The following is a 10,594-nucleotide window of genomic DNA, read 5'->3' on the forward strand; positions in this document are numbered from 1 at the left end:
TTCAATTAGCAATAATCGCGCCTCGGATAAACCTCACTGGCTACGATACTGCCACTGCGCAAAGCTAACCAACATTGCCCCCTGCTCATCACTCCCCATAAGCCAGGTTCCTAGTACAGAAAGGCGAGTTTGGGACTCATTTTAAAAACCTTCAACTATTGTTTGCTTGGAAATTATACGATTATGTGAAGACCCTTGTGAAATACATAGGCAATTTCTGCAAATTCGGTTGTGATTTTACTTTGGTTTGGTGGAGAACGAAGCAAAGCATTGTGGGAGGAAACATGCTAATAGACTTAATTCAGAGACTGCAAGGGGCGGTTGAGAAAAATGGGGTCAGTCTGGGTGGTGTTCGCTAGGCTCCCTATTTTCAGTGTAACTACCCAACTATGTTCTGTTCTGTTTTTGTAATTTTATTGTGGTAAAGTATACGTAACAAAATTTACCATTTTAACAATTTTTAAGTGTAAGTTCACGTTGTGCAGCCATCATCACCATTCATCTCCAAAATATTTTATCTTCCCAAACTGGAACTCTGTACTCATGAAACTCTAACTCCCCATTTCCCTCTCTCCCCCAATCCCTGGCAACGTTCATTATGCTTTCTGTATCTGGCTTCCTTATACAAATAGAATCATACAATATTTGTCATTTCTGATCTGGCTTACTTTATTTAGGAATAATATTTTTAAGGTTAGTCCATTTTATAGTATATATCAGGATTTCATTCCTTTAATAGTTGAATAATAATCCATTGTATGGAATTTGGTTTGTCCATTCATTCTTGGATGGACATGGGTTGGTTTCCACCTTTTGGATATTGTGAATAATGCTGCTATTGGTGTCTAAGAATCAGTTTGAGTTTCCGTTTTCATTTCTTTGGGGTATGTACCTAGAGGTGGAATTGCTGAATCGTATGTTAATTCTATGTTTAATTCAAAAGAGTTTTCTTTGGACATCTTAATTCAGAGGAAAGAGGCTGAAAGGAAGAGGCTTTATTTCCATAGAAATGTTCACAGTATGTGAAATTTAAGGTAACTTTCACCCTCACTGCTTGTTTTCCTTTGGGAAGTGGAACGCTGTTAGAAACCTTTATCTGGACTTGTTTGTTACGTATACCTTACCACAATAAAACAACAAAAACAAAACAAAACAAAAAACCTCTTTGGAGAGGATAGTTACACTGCAAATAGGAGCCTAGCGAACAGCACTTGTTTCTGCTCTACATTCTCCAAAATATTTTTCTTTTGGTTTTTGCTACACATTAAAATGCAAATAGCAATCTGCAATGAAGTGACATTTCCCCTAACATTTCATTATAAAAAATTTGCAGCACAGAAAGTTCAAAGAATTGCTCAATGAACATTCATGTACTCATCATCTATATACAAGAATGACATTTTTAAAGGCCTGTTTGATGCCGATGTGTAGTTATTTATTTGTTTTTGTCACAGCCGTAACTACTGTGGGGTAGGAAAAACCAGCAGAAAAAAACAGAAAAGCCTAGCAATCTAGTTAATTTAGATTATTTTACTTTGATCTGATCAAGGACTTAGTCATTAATTCTGGGCGGGGTGGAGTTGTGAGAAATAAAAAGACTAAAGCTCTAATCCCACAAGGGTACAAAAGGAACTGCCCAGCCCTCAGTTGAGTGGCTCATTACACTCTGTCAGCAGCTATCAAGGGAAATTGTGTGTTTCACTAGCTGTCTTGGATGACTTCACCCTCCACGGATGACTTTCCAGCACTATGAGAAAAATTCAAAACCCAGCTAACTTCTCCCCAGAACATGAGATTCTTTGGGGCCTAAAAGCACAATAGTCCTGAATTCCCAGCCAGTCTCTATTAGTGATGCTCATTCCACTTAGAGAACTGAAAAAATAACATGAGTTTGAATTTTTTCATAATAACATTGATGGATGGGGAGGGAGAAGGTCACTGTTTTGACACTTTTATAGGTTTTTATCAAATACCTATAAAATGTGTGCAGAAAATGCACTGCATTATAATTTCTTTTTTTTTTTTTTTTTTTGAGACAGAGTCTCACTTTGTTGCCCTGGCTAGATTGAGTGCCGTGGCGTTAGCCTAGCTCACAGCAACCTCAGACTCCTGGGCTCAAGCAATCCTACTGCCTCAGCCTCCCAAGTAGCTGGGACTACAGGCATGCGCCACCATGTCCAACTAACTTTTTTTCTATATATTTAGAGCTCTCATTAATTTCTTTCTATTTTTGGTAGAGACGGGGTCTCGCTCTTGCTCAGGCTTGTCTCGAACTCCTGAGCTCAAACAATCCGCCTGCCTCGGCCTCCCAGAGAGCTAGGATTACAGGCGTGAGCGCCCAGCCTATAATTTTTTCATTTAACAAAATTTTTAGTTTACGTTCTGGTCCTTTCTTTCAGCAGATACGGTCAGGTTAACTAAGCCACAAAGGGCTGTTGGGTGATTCTCCCGGCCTAGGAGATCCTACAGCTAGTGACTTGTCTACATTGTTGCTGGAGGTATTACTCTCTGTGGACTGAAGAAAAAAGAATCAAACTTTTAAAGAATTAAAGTTAGTTTTATTTGAAGTCCTCTTACTGAGGACTATAGACTGAGACCTATAGCCCGGGAGCAGTTCTGTCGATTGCTCCAACCCAATAGTAGTTCAGCCCACTGCTTATATACAGGCGTTGGGGGTTCTGTACCTGCAAAATCACATCAAACTTGCTCAGAAGTTACATTAAAGCAGAATCACATCAAGATTTGGGCAAAAGAGTACATCTGGCTATAGACTACAGAAGCGTAATCACTAACCCCATCAGATGTAATCTTATGTGCAAGAAAAGGTTAAGGATCAGGGTCATTTATTTTTTAAGGAATACGGTGACTCAGGCAAGAGACACGGGGGTGGGGGTCGTGTGCTCGCTCCTGTTTTGTCTTCAAAGCGTCTTTCCGAGAGCTGCACGTGGTTACAGAGTCAGGGCCTTTGTGAAATTGGTGGCAAGCAGAAATGAGAAACGATGGCTTCTTATGTTTGCTACTTTGTCTCACATCCCAAACTAAAATGAACCATTTTATCAATATTACCTCCATACATAAAATGATAGGACCAGAAGCCAAACTCTGCCTCAAACTTCCATATCAGGCTGGTCTCGAACTCCTGGCCTCAACTGATCCTCCCTGCTTTGGCCTCCCAAAGTGTTGGGATTATAGGAATGAGCCACTGCACCCGGCCTAGATCCATTATTAAAAGCTTCTATCTTAAGAAAGGATGAATTCCCAAGGTAGCGCTGTTTGGATGTGCTGTTTTGCACTCAGGACATTGGCACTGAAGCTCTAACCACTTCTGTCTGAGAGAGAAGACGATGTACCCTTGGCACAGGTGAGAGAGGCCCCTGGCGAACCAAGGTTCAAAAACCTCTAACCAGGAAAGGCCGACAGGGGGCACTCCCGGACGACCCTGGTCCCCTAAGGGTGCTGCGCGGGGGGTTGTGGGACTTGTAGTTTCTCTCGCATCATTTCGGCTTCATGAACTACACTTCCCAAAATGCAAATGCAACCAGGCGGTCCCACTGTCGGGTGTGAAGTGTCCCTTGAGCCGTGGAAGGTAAGCGTGTGTTCCGTGCGGGTTTCTAGAAGAGGTGGATTTCTTGCAAGGGATTCCATTTCTCCTCTTTGCCCTTGGTAGGACTGGGAGGACAGCAGCTGTTCCAATGGAGGGCCTTTTCAGTGGGGTTTCCCTGGTCCTTTGGTCTCAGGAAACCCGACTTTGTATTTGTGCTGTTCTCCTGCCGCTGAGGAATGTCAAAGAGAAAGCCAGGTCCTGAACTCAGGTCTGGAAAGCCAAGCATAAAATAAATGTTTACGTATGGGGTGCATGTCACCAGAGGATTTCTGCATTGTATCAAATAATATTTCAAAGTTTTGTTTTTATTTTTTTCTTTTTCTTCTTTTTTATTTAGAAAACCCGACACTGAGAAGTTTTGTTTTTAAAGCTAGAAAAGCTGACACGCAGGGGTCTTGTCTCTCTGCTGTGTCCAAACAGCAGAGTTGGCGACGGAAGATAAATAATGAATAAAATCAAAAGCCTGAGAGGTCTGAGCAATAACTCGATCAAAACCTAGTCTACTGGAACTCAAATATGCTTCTGTAGCTTGTAGAGAAAGAAGATAATTTTAATTTATAAAATAGAAAGTAGGTTTATGGAACACATAGTCTCCCAAGGGATGGTATTAACTAAAAATATAGATAAATTTATTCCTCTTATAGAGACATCTTTAGATGTAGCCATAGATAGAGTAATAATGGACTATTATGAGATTTAAAGGTTATTGGGGTAAGCCATTAACCTTTTGAAGTTTATAAGGAATTCAGTTCTGTGAAGCCAAGTGTTACTGGAAGAGATGGAATAGGCCTTATGTTTTGCTAGTATCCCACTTTATTATTTTTTTCTCTCCTCCCCTCCCCTTTTAAAATAACATACTTTCCCTTGGATGCAGAAAGCCTTGGCAGATTCACCAGCCACTTGAAGTTAATTTCCATTTGAGGACTGCAGCATAGAATTCTGGCTTAGGTTCTTAAGAGGTCAGGAAGATAAGATTGGCTTAGGCTGTTATGAAACAGTTTAGTGTGTAGACAGGATTTTATTTTGTGGAAGGTATGAGAGATTCTTGACCCCAAAAAAGTATTATTATTATTATTATTATTTGAGACAGAGTCTCACTCTGTTGCCTGAGCTAGAGTGCCGTGGCTCACAGCAACTTCAAACTCCTGAGCTCAAGCGATCCTCCTGTCTCAGCCTCGGAGTAGCTGGGATTACAGGCATGAGTCACCACTTGGGGATTTAGTATAATGTTTTCAATGTTTATCCATGTTGTAGCATGTAGCAGCACTTTGTTCATTTTTGCAGCCTTTTTTTCTTCCATCCTATGGATAGACCACATTTTGTTTGTCATTCATCCGTTGGTGGTTACCTCTGTTTTTAAAACCCTGTTTCTCACATGAGGTTTCTTTTTCTCTAGAATGAGGATGAGCCTTGGGTTGGCTTTCAGGTCAGCAAAAGGCCATTGGGTTGAAAACGTCAGCCGGCAGTGTTCGCATGGATCCATTGAGTCATTTGTGCCACCAAGTCCTCCGTTGGACCCTGAGAAGGTCAAAGAGTTACAGCGCTTCATCGCCCTTTCCAAGAGACTCTTTGTGATGACTGGGGCGGGAATCTCTACCGAGTCGGGGATCCCAGACTACAGGTCAGAAAATGTGGGACTTTATGCGCGCACTGACCGGAGGCCCATCCAGCACAGGGATTTTGTGCAGAGTGCTCCAATCCGCCAGAGGTACTGGGCGAGGAACTTTGTGGGCTGGCCTCAGTTCTCCTCCCACCAGCCTAACCCTGCGCACTGGGCTTTGAGCAACTGGGAGAAACTCGGAAAGTTGTACTGGTTGGTGACCCAAAATGTGGATGCCTTGCACACCAAAGCGGGGAGTCGGCGCCTGACAGAGCTCCATGGATGCATGCACAGGTGCACGAAGGTCTAAAGAACAGTGTGAACGCAAAAATGTGTGTTGTTTTGTGAGAGCAGGGACTTTGGCTGTCTTGATCACTGTTGTCTTAGTTAGACCTTGAGCAAGTTGTTTATTTTGGAGTTGATCCCAGTAAATTCAGTGAGGGAGTGGGGACATAAAACAGGGAAGGAAGGAAGGGTGCATTAATGAGTGGGTTACAGCTTTGAGCAGGTGGGGCTCAGTCAGGGGCTCTGACTATCTGCAATTTCAGAATTGTCTCATTGCAAGTCGAGGAAGCCAGGGTATTTATCTACCATCTCCCATCCCTCATTGGTTGAAGGTCCCTTGTAAGGAATAAACTCCGTAACACTTTGACTCTGCTCTGCCCTAGAAGGCTTCCACGGCCAGAAAAACCTATTTTTAGTAGAGACAGGGTCTCACTCTTGCTCAGGCCGGTCTCGAACTCCTGACGTCAAGCAATCCTCCCGCCTTGGCTTCCCAAAGTGCTAGGATTACAGGCATGAGCCACTGCACCTGGCCAGGGATTTCTAAATGAAGGGAATTTATGGAGTCCAGAGCAGTCTGGCCTGGACTCGGAGGGTTTGGACTGGAGATTAGTATGAAACCAGACTGTCTGGGAAGCTAGACCCAAATCATGGTTACATCTGAAAATCAGGCAGTGCAGTTTGGGTCTGTCGTGAGACACCAAAGGGGACTATTAGTGGTTTCTAAGCAAGAAAGCAACATGATAAAAATAGCATTTGAGGAGAGCTAGACGGGATTAGAAAGAGTAGGTCAGGGAGGTCAGCCTGCAGGACCCAGACTAAGGTGGTATGGGGGAATTAGTTAATGATGCTTATGGGTTCATTAAAAAATTTTTTTCAGGCCAGACGTGGTGGCTCATGCCTGTAATCTCAACACTTTGGGAGACCAAGGCAGGATGATCACTTGAAGCCAGGAGTTTGAGACCAGCCTGGGCAACATAGTGAGACCCTGTCTCTACAAAAAATAAAAATATTAGCCGGGCATGGTGGCAGGCGCCTGTAATCCCAGTGACACAAGAGGCTGGATGGCTCGAGCCCAGGAGTTCGAGGCTGCAGTGAGCTATGATCACACCACTGCACTTCAGCCTGGGCAACAGGACAAGGCTCTGTCTCTAAAAAATTTAAAAAAAAAAGAAAAAAAAAATTTGTTTCATGATGAAAATTTCAAACGTCCTCAAAAGTAAAGAGAATAGTATAATGAATTCCCATATCCCATCACCCGGATTCAAAGGTTTTATGAAGGTGCATCATATCTACTTTGTTATCTCTCCCTGTCTCTTCTTAAATGTTTTAAAACAAATCCAAGACCTTGTGATGTTTCCCAGGGGCTTTTTAAGGGAAGAAATCAACATAATCTGATGGCTGACCAGGATTTCAAGAAGGAAAATGAGGAACACATTTTTTTTCCAAGGGTTTTGGCCCAAGTACCTGGAGGAATGATGGTGCTGGGGAAATTGGGGATGGTGGCTGAACAGGACAGTCTGGAAGACTTGGAGGTTGGGCTAGAGTTTGGGGGAGAGAGCAGGGGTGGAGTCACAGAGGAGGACACCATCATACAGAGGCCTTGAGGCAGTTAAGATGGGTGCCCCTCCAAGGTGGGGAACATAGAAAACAGGGTGGAGGCCTGAGGAGCATCCAGAGGAGGAACCAGCTTTCTATTTTCTCTTTCAACAGCTATGTAGGGAGTGCCACCGTGTGCAGGGACTGCTCTAGGTGGTGGGCATAGGGCACTGGTCAAAAGGCACAAAGTGCTTGCCCTCAGGGAGGTCTCTGGTGCTGAGAGAGGGGAGAAGAGAACCAGGAGGCACTGTGTCATGGAAAGCAAGCGGGAGAAGTATTTGTTTTTTTAGTTTTCAGGCGTTTACACTTTGACAACACGCACATGGGTATGAGGTCTCTCTGACTCCAGTCACAGCAAGGGCTTAGTACATAGTCGACAGCCCAGATATAGGCCCTGGAAACAGAGCTAGGTGGGAGGCAGGACTGCCGAGTTGGTGACATCCCCAAATGTGGCTTTGCCGACAAGAACCTGGCCTGCAGCCAAGGTGACTGGCCCTGGCCTTCCAGGCCTCCAACTTGAAGACACTGCATCCTTCCCCCTGAGCGGAGTCGAATACGTGCTCCTCTCCCATGCTGAGGGTTTTCTGGAGAAAGACTCCTTCTGCCTTTTGGGAGAAGTATCTTAAAGAGAGGGTGGTGACAGATGGCAACAGTGACAGCAGATGAACAAAGCAGAGGATAGAGGGGAAAACACTGGCTTTGGCACTAAGGAAATCATCAGGCAAGGCCTTTGCAGTTGTGTTAAGGATGCAAGCGAGCTAGCAGAAGGTGAAGGAGGGTGTCTAGTAAGGAGACAGATGTACATTACTCGTTCCGAAAGCTTGGCTGTGGAAGGAAAGTGAGAAACAGGGAAGTACTACGGAGGTCATGAGAAAGCATGCCTAAAAACAGGGGAATCTGTGTGCTAGGAAAAGAAAGCAGCGATGGAGGGGTTGAAAATGGCTGGGGATGCAACATCTTGGGTAGCTGTGTGCCTTCCAGGGCCATGCTGTTCAGTTGCCTCTCCTTTGGTGTCAGGGTCCTCTGCTTGGATTGTGGCCAACAGACTCCCCGGGGGGCGCTGCAGGAGCGCTTCCAAGTCCTGAACCCCTCCTGGAGTGCTAAGGCCCATGGCGTAGCTCCCGACGGCGATGTCTTCCTCTCAGAGGAGCAGGTCCGCAGCTTTCAGGTACCATCCTGTGTTCGATGTGGAGGCCCCCTGAAACCAGACGTCGTTTTCTTCGGGGACACAGTGAACCGTGACAAGGTTGATTTTGTGCACGAGCGTGTAAAAGAAGCCGACTCCCTCTTGGTTGTGGGATCGTCCTTGCAGGTATCTGACATGGTCCGATGGTAGCTGCCCCTTTTGAGGGATGGGGAGTCCTGGAGAGGGTCCTTCTCTGGTCTAACTTTGCCTGGATCTAGAGAGCTCTTCCGTGTGTCTTCTCCACGTGCAGGTGTACTCTGGCTACAGGTTTATCCTCACTGCCCGGGAGAAGAAGCTACCGATTGCAATACTGAATATTGGGCCCACGCGGTCGGATGACTTGGCGTGTCTGAAACTGAATTCTCGTTGTGGAGAGTTGCTGCCTTTGATAGATCCACACTGACCACAGCCTGGTGTTCCTGAGCCAGGAACAGGGACTGTCACTGGAATCCTGCTGCTAAAGGTAAACGCCTTCTCAGATAACAGATTCCAGTTCCCATTCAACCAAGAGTCGTGGGGTGCACTGACAAGCTATAAAAGATTCTAAGTTTCTTAATGTATGACCATTCTTAATTACAACTAATTTTTTTTTGAGACAGAGTCTTGCTCTGTTGCCCTGGGTAGAGTGCAGTGGCTCACTGCAACCTCAAACTCCTGGGCTTAAGTGATCCTCCTGCCGCAGCCCCCCCAGTAGCTGGGACTACAGGCATGTGCCAGGATGCCTGGCTAATTTTTCTATTTTTGGTAGAGATGGGATCTCGCTCTTGCTCAGGCTGGTCTCAAACTCCTGAGCTCAAGCGATCCTCCTGCCTCGGCCTCCTGAAGTGCTAGGATTACAGGCGTGAGCCACTGTGCCTGTCCAAAACTAATTTTTTAATGTACATTAAGCTATAGTTTTTCAAATTCTATGCACATAGCTATTGAAGACACTTAAGTGTTCCAAAATCTGCCATTGCCTTTTCCCCATTTTTAAAAATAATGGCTTTAATTGAGATATAATTCACCCATGGTAAAATTTACCCTTTAAAAGTGTACAGTAACCTGGTTTTTAGATACTCACAAAGTTGTGCATTGATCACTACTATCTAATTCCAGAATATTTTCATCATCCCAAGAAGAAACCTTGGGCCCATAAGCAATCATTCACCATCCCCACCCCTGCCTCTGGCAACAACTGGTCTTTCTGTTTCTCCCTATTCTGGACATTTTATACAGTATGTAGCCTCTTTGGTTTCTCCACATAGCATAATGTATTAAAGCATCCAGATCAAGGAAAAGGATGTTAGCACCCAAGAAGTCCATGTGGAACACCACTTTTTAAATATACTTTTAAACTAGTTTTCACATTATTAGAATAATACATATTTATTGTAGAAAGTTTGGACAATACAGATAAGTAAAAAGAAAATAGTACAAATTACCCATAATCTCACCACCAAGATAGCCAAAGTTTAACATTCTGGTATAACTATATCTGTTTTTACAAAAATTGAATCAAACTGTGCTTAAAGTTTTATTATTAAACACATTCTGTTATCACTTAACAATATATAGTGGCCATCTTGCCATGTCCTAAATGTGATGGTTTTTTGAATGGTAGGCTGATGTTCACAAGCATTCCCTCCACTCTACTCCCAGCTTATCTGGGCATTAACTTTTTTCATTTCTTTACAGATCCCTAAGGATTCATCCCTTTTCCCTCAAACTAATCGAAGCTCACTGAGTGCAGCCTAGAGAGGGCAGCAAACCAACATCTCTCTGCCAGCCCATCACTGACCTGGGCAGGTTCCAGAGCCCAGCTAAGGTCATCAAACTGATGAGATTTGCCCTTGAAGAAAGATCTTTTCCAAGAAGCAGCTGCTCTTGATAGGAAAACTGTATTCACTTCCTTTTTTTTTTTATCTCACCTGGCAGAAGAAATGGCCTGGGAAATATTTAAGCCAGAATGGTCTCTGGAGTGCTAACCCAAGGATCTCACTAATGTGGGATGGTGAAGGTAGAAGGAAACGAAATAATTTATAATCCAAATGGTTGTGTCTTTAACTGAACCATTCTGATATATTTTTTGAATAAATATGTGACAGCATGAATGAATTTTTTATTAACTAAGGACTAAAGGAATCCTTTTTAATAGCACACCAAGTGAGTAGGCTATATGTTTATATATATTTTTTAATCAGCTAAAAAGAGAATGGGGCTTTATGACATTCTCTAAGGAGTGATTTCTACTTGATTTCAGCTGTCAAAATGAGACACCTGCTTGAACCTGGTCTGTAGAGAGGAAACAGTTAATTCCCAAGTGGGTTCTTAAGTTGGAGGAAAG

General features: G+C 43.8%; 1 protein-coding gene across 1 annotated transcript; it reads left to right on the forward strand.

The window, feature by feature from the left end:
- Positions 1-3,534: 3,534 nt before the first annotated feature.
- SIRT4 (sirtuin 4) lies at positions 3,535-8,862 on the forward strand. The gene is made up of 4 exons (XM_012650168.1): positions 3,535-3,586; positions 5,001-5,498; positions 8,103-8,397; positions 8,522-8,862. Exons 2-4 carry the CDS (start codon positions 5,002-5,004, stop codon positions 8,672-8,674), a joined length of 945 nt encoding a protein of 314 aa, XP_012505622.1. The 5' UTR covers positions 3,535-3,586; position 5,001; the 3' UTR covers positions 8,675-8,862.
- Positions 8,863-10,594: the final 1,732 nt, after the last annotated feature.

Source organism: Propithecus coquereli, unplaced genomic scaffold (assembly GCF_000956105.1).
Source record: "Propithecus coquereli isolate 6110/MARCELLA unplaced genomic scaffold, Pcoq_1.0 Scaffold314, whole genome shotgun sequence".
In the NCBI taxonomy this organism is placed as follows: domain Eukaryota; kingdom Metazoa; phylum Chordata; class Mammalia; order Primates; family Indriidae; genus Propithecus; species Propithecus coquereli.